At 32.1% G+C, this 13,597-nt stretch overlaps 1 protein-coding gene across 1 annotated transcript in view; it reads right to left on the reverse strand.

The window, feature by feature from the left end:
- Positions 1–7,086: 7,086 nt before the first annotated feature.
- The window catches only part of chm (CHM Rab escort protein), a 122,749-nt gene continuing 116,238 nt past the window's right edge, over positions 7,087–13,597 (reverse strand). Inside the window, exons 14-15 of the mRNA XM_056446654.1 lie at positions 7,969–8,126; positions 7,087–7,866 (exon numbers count right to left, since the gene is read on the reverse strand). Coding sequence (XP_056302629.1) covers positions 7,603–7,866; positions 7,969–8,126 — 422 coding nt within the window. The 3' untranslated portion in view covers positions 7,087–7,602. The remainder of the gene's footprint in view (positions 7,867–7,968; positions 8,127–13,597) is intronic.

The following is a 13,597-nucleotide window of genomic DNA, read 5'->3' on the forward strand; positions in this document are numbered from 1 at the left end:
TTGAATGCTGGCTGATATGTGATATTGCTATGGCTTAATTGTGGCCCAGATCTGGCAAACAGGAGCGGACCGCCCAAGTGCCATCATTCCATGCGGTATGTGAGCCGGATGTAAGTGTCTGATGTGGGCCGGATTTGAGCCACATGAATTTTGCTAGCTGGGTTGGGTCATAAGAAAATAAATAATAAAATAATGTCTGAAATGTTAAAAGATTTGCTGTATCGGAACCAACAACCAAATCAAATAAAATAATTTAGATATAAAACTTTTGATATTTATATATATTTTATTATGTATTTATTTATAAAAAAGAAAACAGTTGAGAATACTCTAAATAACTATACACAATTTAAAATGAACTGATTATTAAAAACATTAACTTAAGTAACTTATTATTATATATGCATACATAAATATGTGGAAATTTACATGTACATGAGTTACATATGAAATACAAACAGTAATAGGGTGAAAGATATATCACTACAGATAAATCATTTCTGATAGTTCAACTTTGTGATGGGATTCATTTTTATTGACTCTTTTTCATCACCAGAATACAGTGTTATGCATTAATTGTACTGACCTTCCAGCCCAAACAATTTAATTATAACTTCTATGACAGGGTTGACAAGAAACATGTTTTTAAAATGGAAATAAAATGTGTTACAAATAAGTATTTTAATTATAGTGTGTGAGTGTGATTATGTTTTTACAACAAGCTGCATAATTATGTTATGCCTAATGAAATTTACATATATAAATTTCAAAACTAATGTAACAAGATTGACAAAAACATATTTTTAAAATGGAAATGGCATGAGTTACAGATATTATTTAAATTATGTGTGATTTATTACACTTGTCCAGTAAGTACTAAATTAAAATGTAACCTACTGAAGTGTACATATACGAATTCCAAGTCCATAAAAAAGAAGGGATAAATGACTGATATTTATTTAAGTTAGGATGTGTGTTTTATTACACCCCTACAATAAGCCACATAATATAGTTTTATCATTTCAAATTTACTCGTAAAGCATATTTTTAACAAAAAATGGGATAAGTTACTGATATTTATTTTAATAAGTGATTTGTTACTAATTCAATAAGCAGAATAGCCTGTAAAATGTGATTATTTGACTTTATTTAAAAAGTAAGCCAATTGTAACTTGGATCTGTTTAGTTGATTTAAAGTAATTTTATAATTATGCACATAGTTCATCTACTTAAATATATTGAAGGAAAAGGGTTTACTCTTTTTAAGTAAAGTCAACGAATCGGTTTAAGGCACATTCTACCAGAAACATACATTATCTGTTCCTGAAAAAAAAAAAAAACACATAAATACAGTCAATAAAAAGTATTTAATCCCAATAATTTTCAAAATAGACTGATGGTTGATTTCTGTGAGTTGTTTTGTAAAGGAATATGTCATTCATTTGGTTCTCACAGTTGTTTTCTTTATTAAAAACACTTTACAAGCCCTGTCATTGTCCTTTTGTAATGCTAAAAACTGTTATTGTGAAGAAAAAAAAAACTTCAGAAATAGCAAGTTTAAGTGTTGTTATTCACATCAATTGATTAAAAACATGAAATTATGAATAAATTCTACAAATAAACAATACAAATAATACAAATAAATTTACAATTGTCCCCATGATTCTGTCAGTTCTGTCATATTTGTATTAAATTTAACATAAAACGTGTGCAATACACCTTTTAAAGCTATAATTTGGAAGTGACATCAATTGATGGAGGAGCTCACAGTGAACAATAGTGCATTCTATCATTGAATTGTATGATTTTATGCTTGTTTTTGTATGATTTTTGAGAACGACAGGCCTAAATCAGGCCCTGTGACATTTTTTATAAGTAAAAATATACGTTGCTAATAGAATGTCCCTTAAAAACAACAGGTTTCCTCGTGTATTTAAAGTCAACTAATCAGTTTAAAAACAACATTTACTTGCGGATTTTAAGTAAATTCAACTAATCAGTTTAAAAACAACAGGTTTACCCAGGTATTTTAATTAAAGTCAACTAATCAGTTTAAAAACAACAGGTTTACTTACATATTTTAAGTAAATTCAACTAATCAGTTTTAAAACAACAGGTTTACTCAGGTATTTTAAGTAAATTCAACTAATAAGTTTAAAAACAACAGGTTTACTTACATATTTTAAGTAAAGTCAACTAATCAGTTTAAAAATAACAGGTTTACTTACATATTTTAAGTAAAATCAACTAATCATTTTAAAAACAACAGGTTTACTCTGGTATTTTAAGTAAAATCAACTATTCAGTTTAAAAACAACAGGTTTACTCAGGTATTTTAAGTAAAGTCAACTAATCAGTTTAAAACAACAGTTTTACTCGCGTATTTTAAGTAAAGTCAACTAATCAGTTTAAAAACAACAGGTTTACTCACATATTTTAAGTAAAGTCAACTAATCAGTTTAAAAACAACAGGTTTACTCAGGTATTTTAAGTCAACTAATCAGTTTAAAAACAACAGGTTTACTTACATATTTTAAGGAAATTCAACTAGTCAGTTTAAAAACAACAGATTGACTCAGGTATTTTAAGTAAAGTCAAGTAATCAGTTTAAAAACAACAGATTTACTCACATATTTGAAGTAAAGTCAACTAATCATTTTAAAAACAACAGGTTTACTCAGGTATTTTAAGTAAAGTCAACTGATCAGTTTAAAAAAACATTTAATCACGTATTTTAGGTAAAGTCAACTAATCAGTTTAAAAATAACAGCTTTACTCGCGTATTTTAAGTAAAGTCAACTAATCAGTTTAAAAACAACAGGTTTACTCACATATTTTAAGTAAAGTCAACTAATCAGTTTAAAAACAAGAGGTTTACTCAGGTATTTTAAGTCAACTAATCAGTTTAAAAACAACAGGTTTACTCACATATTTTATAGAAGTCAACTAATCAGTTAAAAAAAACATTTTTACTCACGTATTTTAGGTAAAGTCAACTAATCAGTTTAAAAACAACAGCTTTACTTGCGTATTTTAAGTAAAGTCAACTAATCAGTTTAAAAAAACATTTTTACTCACGTATTTTAGGTAACGTCAGCTAATCAGTTTTCATTAGTAACTTATTATTATATATGCATACATAAATATGTGGAAATTTACATGTACATGAGTTACATATGAAATACAAACAGTAATAGGGTGAAAGATATATCACTACAGATAAATCATTTCTGATAGTTCAACTTTGTGATGGGATTCATTTTTATTGACTCTTTTTTTAGTCAACTAATCAGTTTAAAAACAACAGCTTTACTCGCGTATTTTAAGTAAAGTCAACTAATCAGTTTAAAAAAACATTTTACTCACGTATTTTAGGTAACGTCAGCTAATCAGTTTTTATCAGTAACTTATTATTAAAAAACATTTTTACTTACGTATTTTAGGTAAAGTCAACTAATAATTTTTTACAGCGCAATAATTATCATCATTTTATGATTGAAATACACACAAATGAATTCCAAATCTGAAGTATTCATGTTACATGTTATTTCACTGGAATAGCAAAATACCATAGTGTTAATACCATATTTAAATTATATCTAATTTATTACACTTTTAAGCCACGTACTTAAGTTTTATCTGTTCAAATGTACACATATGAACTACATCAGTAACAAGGATATCACAAAGATTCTGTTTTTCTTAACAATAAATGGACTAAGTTACTGTTATGTATTTAAATTACGATGAGTAAGCTACACTTCAACAGAAAGCCTCATAATAAAGGTTTGTATATTAACATTTACATAAATACCAAATCTACAGTAACAGGTCTCTAACAAATCATATTTTTAATAACAAAAAAGGGATATGTAACTGATATTTAATTAAATAACTGGTTTATTAAATTCACTAAACTGTAATAATAATAATATTAGATTATTAAAAAAATTATATAAATCTATACAGCCTATGAAAATATGGGTTACAATAATAAAAGGATTTCCATAAATGAATTCCAAATCTACAGTAGCCTAAAAAGTTCATGTCACATGTTATTTAAAGAAACATGACATGATTATTAATATTTATTTAAATGATAAAGTGTTATTTATTGCACTTAAAGCTTTATGTATGTTAAATAAATAATCTTTACTAATAAAGTAACGCTTATAAATTCCAAATCAGTATAAAACGATAAAATAATGCTGAAAGTTTTGAGAGAAATTGAGTTGTTTATCCTGGGAAAGACCCCGACCCCCATTTTCATAATTATTGTTTCGGAAAGGCTTCAAAAATATATTGCATTCTACATTCTAAGGCTACACAACATACTATGAACCCCACAAACCGAGTGAATTAAGCCAGAAAGTGTCTTATTTGTGACACATCACTCTTGACTCGACTCTAAACAGTCGCCAGTGCTGTCAGGGGTGTGCTTTACTCCCGGCCGACTGAAGGAATCAGCGCACTTTCTCTGGTCTGGGACTAACCTGGGCCATGTGTTCAGCAGTAATTCTTCCACCCAGAACGAGTAAATACCCTCGGCAGAGCCCATATCAAACTCCGCAGAAACAAAGACAGCAAGCGCTGTGAGGGACGACTGTGCACTCGCAGCCATAATGAGCCATCTGTTCAGCCATGGCAGTGCAAACCAAATGTCATCAAACTGTGCTCCTTCTCTCCCGCCTGTTCTCACTTCTTCATGGCAGGTAAACTGTACTCGAGGAGCATCACTAATGGCCGCCGCCACCGTTTACACTGAAGTTTTGCCCTGAAAGCAGTTTATATCAGTGAAGGACACTGTTAACTTACTGTAAATATCACAGAGTGACTGCTCATTTAATGGAGCCATTAGAGGGAGCTTAAAGTACAAGGCTATATATTAAACGAATAAAACTTAAGAGTATTTAATAAATGCAAATGTATACAGTACCAATACATAATTTAAGGGCTTTTGGATTATTGGGGCATACTGTAACATTCTGGGTTAGTTTGGAGTGTGCTTTATATAAAAGAGATTAAAAATGTTTCTTAATACACAACTTGTTAAATGCAAGTGGCTAATGTATCAAATACCTTTAGTGAACATAAAATGTCCGAAAAATGTTCCACGGACATTTGGTGTGACAGATGTTTCTTTAAAAATGTAAAAAATGAAACAACAAGCTGCTTCTGAGCTGAATACATTACACTTACAGTAACTTCAGTAGTTCAGTAAGCAGGTGGAAAAAGCATGATTTTCATTAATTTTCATTCTGCTTAGTCCATGATTTGTCAGGGGTCACCACAGCGGAATGAACCACCAACTCAATTTTCAATCACAACAAAAACAATTTAATTGGTTAGTTCACCCAAAATATAAATTCTGTTATTAATTACTCACCCCCATGTGCCCTGAGACCTTCATTCATCTTCAGAATCTAAGGCCCGCTTTACACTGTCAGGACCTGATGCCCAATTCCGATTTATATCCACATATGCAGGAGGCCTGAAACCGATCTCTGAATATCCGAATGCATGTGTTTTTTTTTTTCGTGTTTACATGGTCATAGAACAGATCCGATCTACATATATGAGAAAAAAATCGGAAATGGGTCACATTTAACTGCCAGTGTAAATGGGGCCTATGTGTTCTCTGATGCTCCATTGACGCTGGACCGGGATTGGGAAATGCTGAGGTAATGAAATGGCCAGCCTACAGCCCTGTTCTAAACCTGATTGAAAATCTCTGGAAAAACCCTTGGCAACAAAGTTTGGATAAGAAACTAATAAGTCAGCAAACTATAGAAGATACTGAAAGAAGAGGGGATTAGACATGGGACGATAACCGGTTTCAAGGGTTACGGCAGTTTGGAAAAGTCACGGTTTTAAAACCACTATACTTATCTGTTATAGCATTCTGTATTTGTATTTGTAAGGGTTTTTAATGAAATCTGTGTTTTTGAAAATAACGAAGAGAGCAGAAGTCAATGTTTTATTTTAAATTTTATAGCCTGACAAATATTATGAATGTTTGCTAAAATAAAATGTATTCTGTTCAATTGGGGAAAAAGTTTTTTTTGTTTGTATTTTACCCAGAAATTTAAAAAGAACTTATTATTGGCCTGAAATATGTAACAATTTGTTTTCTAAATGTACTTAATTGGGTGTTTATGAGCTCAATTATAAATTCATTAACAGGGTTTATCTTACACCCTTGCATCTGAAAAAGATTTATAGAAACTTCTCTGATCTTTGTTTTAACTGCAAAAAATGCAAAGGAACATTCCTTCACTGTTTCTGGTAGTGACAAAATCAGCTCTTTTTGGACGAAAATACATCATTTTCTACAAGGACTCTTTAAGATAAAATTCATTTTTTCTCTAGAATTTTATTTGTTATATGGTGGAGTAGAGAATGAGTTGGACTCCCACACAAAACATTTATTTTTAATTTTGATCTATCTGGCAAAGAAATGTATACTTTTATTGTGGTCATCTCCTTTAAAATGCGGTTGTCTCAAGTATGTGCGTTGTGTCCACTTGAGAAACTCACCTATGATATACATCAGAAGTCTGATGACTTCTGGCAGCTATGGACACCTTTTTGGCATTGCATCAATATTTTCTCCTGATTTTCTATTCTATGGTATATATTTTTTTGCTCCAAGCTTTACTGTATTATCCTGTTTACTTGTTTGTATATTCCCCCCCCCCTTTTTTTTTTGCTTTCCTACTGTATGACCGAGACTGTATTTGTATGTGCTGATGTATCAAAATAACAGACGACTAATAAACAACAAATAAATAAGATAAAAAAAACTTATTTTAGAGCAGTAATCACAATACTGTGATGCTGTGAAACAGTTTTATTTTTATCCAAGGTTATCAAAAGGTCAGAAATTATACCAGCCTATGCATAATAAAGATCACACCAGAGTAACGCGAGAGACTATTTTTTGTTGTTATTAGAAATGGTAGACTTCTTCTAAAATCATTGCGGTTCACAATTTTTGATCTATTTGCCATCTACAAAATAAAGAGCTAGACTTTTAGCGATGAATGTAAAACAGGCAAATAATACAGACTTAAATCACAAAACACATTGTCAATCGAAAGATTTAATGCCAGCAAGCATTTCTGCATGATATATTTATAGCGATTTGAAGGATGTGATGATGCAAAACAGACTTAAGACAAAAGAGCGTTTGAATAAACATTTGAAATTCAAGATCATGACAAAAATGAGTCTTTACAAAGTTTAAAGTAGCAATCCCTTGACATAATCAAGTGTGTTTTTCCACATTCAAATAAATATATATGACAGGCACCTTGCTTGAAACATGCAAAATTGCGAACACATTCTGAAACAAAAGAAAAATAACAGCATTTTGGCTTTTAGAAAGTTAACTCATAACCTGCTTTACAGTAACCGGTCAAAATAAAATGGCATAAAGGGTGTAGAGTGTGAAAATGCAAAAGAAAGGCACATAAATATATATAAAAAGGGGTTTAAGGACATAACAGGATTGAGAGTGTCAATTTTGAGACCCACTGGCCCACCAGAACATGATGCATTTGTGAATTCACATGCTTGGTGAATCAAACACCTCTAAAGAAGTTACTCTTCAGAGGGTGGATTGGTGTCCAGCGTGGTCTCTTGCGCAACACTGTCCATCTCTGCTGCTTCAGAGTTCTCAGGATTCGTCTCATTGATGGTTCCTTCTTCCTCTGCCTGGCTTTTATTCGCTTCTTTGTCATTACTCTCATCAAACCCTGGTCCTTCAGCCTGTGGAGCATCACCATCATAGATGATGTCCTCAGGGTTGGGTGCAGGCGGGCAGAACTCCTCATCAGGGAGCAGACAGTGAAACACGGATTCAGCCTGGAAATAAACGGAAACAATCCTATTTTTCTTGAATAAAATGGCCTAGAAGCTATTTTTGATCCACAGAGTGTAGAGTTTGCCTCCCTCTGCTGGACTTACCAGTTTAATGGAGTAGTCGCTGCCCAGGCCGGCATCAGGACCAGTGCACACGTGGACGTTGCTCGGTAGGCTGTAGCAGCTGCTGTCCATGGCTGACGTGTCCCTCATGTTGAAGTACATGACCCATAACACTGCAGGCTTGCTTATCTCCTCTGTGCCTGTAATGTGATGTTTAAACAGTCAGTTTATTCAGTCTCAATGTCTTTAACTAAAGTAGCTTGTAGATATCTCACCCTTGACAAATTTTACAATGATGCTGGAGCCCAAAACCAGTCATAAAGGTCAATTGGTAAAACATTTACATAAACATTGATGAATCAACTGCATAATTAATAAAATTTCTGTTAATGTATTGTTTATTAGGATATGATAATATTGGGCCAAGATACAACTATTTGAAAATCTAGAATCTGAGGGTTCAAAGAAACATAAATATTAAGAAAATCACATTTAAAGGGGTCCAAATTGAGTTCTTAGAAATGCATAATTGCCTCCAGCGCCTCGACTGCAACTCTGCGCAAGACGTTTGGCCAGAAAAGAAATGGTTGTGCCCAACTGAACCTGGTTTCTCTCTAGAGGTTTTTTAATCCTTCACTTTCGCTAATTGGTGAAGTTTTTTCCTCGCCGCTGTTGCCACTGCCTTGCATAGTTTGGGATCCGTAGAGCTGCGCATCGAATGAGTTGCTCTTCAGTGTTTGGACTCTCAGTAGTGATTATTAAACCACACTGAACTGAGCTAGACTGAACTGAACTTAAACACTGAAAACTGAACTGACACTGTTCAATTTGCTATAATCCTCTATGGGAAGCTGCTTTGACACAATCTACATTGTAAAAGCGCTATACAAATAAAGGTGAATTTATTTCAATTTTACTACTCAAACATTTTGTTTTGATTTAGTCATGGTGGGAAATTAACAAAATGTCTTTATGGAACATAATCTCTACTTAGTATTGTAAGGATTTATGGCATAAAAGAAAAATCCATAGTTTTAACCCTTATGTACAGTTGGGAAATGTTTTTATCCACTCTGGGGTGATTTTGTGTCTTAATTTGGCCAAAACTTTTTCTGTGTTTAAGCTAGCAGAATGATTTTTGGTGACAAATCTTGTTTTGACACATATTTTGAGAAAATGCTTTGAATAAAAAAAAAAAAACCCTCAACAATACACTGTTAGGAATGAAAACATCCACTAAAATAAACTGCTGTAAAAATGCATCAGATAAATATTTTCTTCAAATTGATTTGCATAAATCTGTTAATCAACTTCAGTCCTGTTTTAAACTACTAAATTGCTTAGAAAATTACAGGATTTTAATTCTTTAATTGCCAAATTCATAAATGATGTCACTGATTTGGTGAAAAAAAACACATACACACACAAAATGATGTATTTTCAAGTATAAAAAGTAATTATGGACTGGATTTTTTTTAACCTTTTATCAAAGTCTAGGACATGTGAAACAATATTGCCTTTGATTGATTTTATTTTTTTCTCCCTAATTTACTGTTGGTGTCTGTTTTTGCGCCATTGACTTTCATTATAACCACATTTCTTTGATTGCAAAACCATGACACCATAAAATCATGCATTTTAGATTGTTGGTGGTTTTCCTGGTTGGGAATAGGTAAATTTGATAATGTTTACTGTTGATCATCAGTTGGCACTATTAAACCTTTAGATAGGCCTGTGCAAAAAAAAAAAAGCTTAGTTCTGGATTTTATATGGAGTATAACAGCAAATTAAAGTGTGTGTATGTTTGTGAGACCTTTGCGCACTTACCTTGATGTGTCTGAGGAAATCTAAATATGCATCTCAGCTCTTAAAATTACATTTAATAAATAAAAACAAAAACTATTTATGTACCATCAAATGTGATTATAATGGAAGTCAATGGGGCGAAAACAGCTAGTAACAGTAAATTAGAGAGAAAAAAGTTAAATCTAACAATGCATCAAAGCCATTGCTGTTACTAATCGTTCACGTTCAAGACTTTGATAAAAAAAAGGTAAAAAAAAAAAAAAAATCCAGTCCACAATTACTTTTTATATTGAAAATACATCATGTTGTTTTTTTTCACCAAATCAGTGGCATCATTTATAAATTTGGCAATTAAAGAGTTAAAATGCTGTAATTTTTCTGTAAGCGCAACATAAGTGCTTCAAAAATATTTGCAGGTGATACAAAAACAAACATTTTGTACAAATGTATTAATGTCTGTGTAAATGTCCCTTCTCCATTCAATAATTTAATTAGATATTAATATTAGTTATACACTCATCTGAAACTTTATTAAGTAAACCTCTTCAGCCAATCAAATGGCAGCAAGTAGACATGGTCAAAATGGAAACCAAGCATCAGAATGGCAAAGAAAGATGAACGGACACTGAATGTGTCGTGGTTATCCTACTTGACAAACTACTGAATGATTATCATATTTCACGAACAATCTACTGAAAAGTTTATCTATAATCACTATAGTCTGCAAAAAAAGAAGATTTTGTAGCTGAAAATGCCTTAGCACCTGTGGGAAACACCAAGACTGGCTTGAGCTGATAGAAAGGCAAAAATAAACTCAAAAAATCTCTTGATTCAATATGTAGAAAAGCATCCCTGAAAGCAAAACACATCCAACCTTGAAGCAGATGGGCTACATCAGAAGAAGATGAGCTCCTGTCTGCTAAGAATAGGAGACTTATAAACAACTATGTATGGGCGCAGTAAAATTGAAAATCATAGACTTCCAATTGCCCATTTAAAATGTAATTTCCCATTTAAAATTAAAAACAGTTTTTATTTAATATAATATAATATAATATAATATAATATAATATAATATAATATAATATAATATAATATAATATAATATAATATAATATAATATAATTATATATTATTGTAATATTAAACATTAAATGTTAACAAATATATCACATAAATATATAACATATATGAGGAAAAATTTTGAAAGTGTACAAATTTTAGAATCTGTCCTTATTTAAATGTAAGGTGCTTCCATACACAAAGACTAAGTCTATCACACAATCAGAGAGAACTTCAGCACCAAGGACAGCAGACAATACCAGTTCATTAAAAGTCCACAGACAAAACTTTTCAATTGCAGCATACAGATTTGTCTGCAAAATATTTTGTACAAAAACTAGAATAAGACGACATTTATTGGCCTTTCACACCATGGGCTATAGAAATATAATGATGAAGAGAATGACCTTGTTCTCAAAATGGTAGCAAATACGTAGAGAAATAATATAGTTGGCAACACTTTCAGAGCGATTTTTGTCCCCAGCTAATATAGGATAAAACAATGATATCCAGTCAGAATCTGTTGAAATATAAAGTGCTCACGCTATTTAAAACTAGAGAAAATATTGTGAAGCTGCACAGCGCTTGATGTTAAGTCCTCTTTTCAAAGATTATTTAAAGAGACGCTATGCTGAAAACAAGGAATGATAAAACTAAACATTAACAGTAGGCTAGTAACCTGAATTATAAAAAACAAAAGCACTACAGTTATCTTTGTGTTGCCTCCTTTAAAAATGCTGGCGAAGAAATATTTGTGTTGTTTTTATTTCACTACACTGACTAGATTGCTATATTCACTGTTTGATTACATGAGCTGGATTCACTGGATAGATGCTCTAGAAACGCAATACACTGAGGACACTTGCTGGTTACAAGGAGGTAAATAGAAAAACAAAAACAAACAAACAAAACGATTAGAACTTGCTGGTTTGGATACAAATATAGTTATTGTTATGTTTAAAATTGATATTTTTGTTCTTGTTGTGAACAGACATTTAGTCAGGAAAAAAATTACCAAAAATATACCAATGATACCAATCACACTTTGTTATTGATTTACAGTGCATTTGTGTACAGTCATAGAATAATTAACACTTTAATGCCACATTATTTAATTCTTCTTTAGTTCATCCAAACGAGGAGATAATGTTGATAAAAATATATATTTTACATAAATAAACTCTTCACACAAATTTCAACAGATCTACACTGATTTATTCATGATAAGTCAATTGTTAATATTTTGTTAGCGAGTACATGACGTAGGTCATCTAATCTCTTTTTTTCCCTCTCCTTTGATGACATCTTAGGCTCTATGGGCCAAAAGAAGAGCACAGAATCTCAAGTGTGTGTGTGTGTGTGTGTGTGTGTGTGACTGGTTCGTTTAAAGCGTAAAGCTGTCAGTCTGTATCATTACCCTTTAAATACACGAGCCTCTGCCGCAAAAAGGTGGGAAAAGAAAGGCTAGAAAAAGCGAGAGGGAGAAGGTGTCAGTCTGAAATGTCAGAACGGTCATTACCCAAATGTCACACAATTATGACGCGTGTTCCTTTTCCTGCCCGGAGTGGCCCGGTGATTTGCTTAATTTGGAGAGGGGGAGAGGTGTGGTGGCATCAAATGTTTAACGCCGCTTCAAATACACCACCCATCCTTCCCTCTGAATGCTGACGGGTCACCGATTCACAAACCGCTGCACCTTTAGCTGAATACACACAGCCATACAATCTCTTCTATTATACAGTCCAGACAGCCATGGACATGTGACTTGATGATATATAGACAGAATTGAAAGGGAACAAATAAAAAGAAGAAATTGTTTCTATTGATATACAAACTAATACAAACATTTATACTACAATGCAAAAGTAAGGATTAATTTGTTTTTAAAACATTTATATTCATCACAAACACATTCAAATGATTAAAAGTGACATATATAAACCAACACAATCTCACGGCAATTTGTAACTTTTTGATTTAGAGGCTAATTCGTATGAATTCTTAAAACATATTTCATAAAATTTAGTACAATTTGCTCATCACTTAATGACAGTTGGGTTTAGGGGTGGGGTTGGGTGCCACGCCTCATTTTTAAAATCGTACATTTTTGTATGACTGAACTGAATTACGAATTAAATGCAAAATACTTATGTTTTCTCGTGAGATCATGGTGAGAGTCATTGTATATCGTACATTGTATATCCTGTCATCGTTTTACATTACAATTATGTTACCAAGACAACGAGTGACTTCATTTTCAGTTGTGCTCGCTGATCCTTATACATCGCTTGTTTTCATCTCCTTTTACACTTGAACAACTAAATTAATGCTTAGGTCTATTTAACCGACTATATTGTCGATGCTGTAAATGATACGCCATGAACTTGAAAATAGTCAAGTAAATTTATAAATAAATTTTTCACCAGACGTTATCAGTGGCTAAATAACCCCTCTGTACATATAAACTCAATAAAAAAAAAAAAAAAGAACACAATCAACATCAGCTTTGCGTGACTAAAATAGATTTAAAACATTCATGTCTAAAAGTAATGCTTTAGCTGTGGTGTCACCCTTCAGATCGTTTTAATTGGCATAATGTAATTTCCCTCAAGTGTGCAAAAGTAATTCCGATATTGCTTTAGGATTATTCCATTATTGCCTCAATTGTACATTTTCATACGACATTTTCGAACTCGAATTAGCCACTAAATAGACAAAACGTAAAATACTTACGTTTTCTCGCGAGTTGAGGCTGATATACACATATAATGAGCTTCTATTATCAGAACTACACACATCCCAA

The sequence above is a fragment of the Danio aesculapii genome, chromosome 21, assembly GCF_903798145.1.
Source record: "Danio aesculapii chromosome 21, fDanAes4.1, whole genome shotgun sequence".
Lineage (NCBI taxonomy): Eukaryota > Metazoa > Chordata > Actinopteri > Cypriniformes > Danionidae > Danio > Danio aesculapii.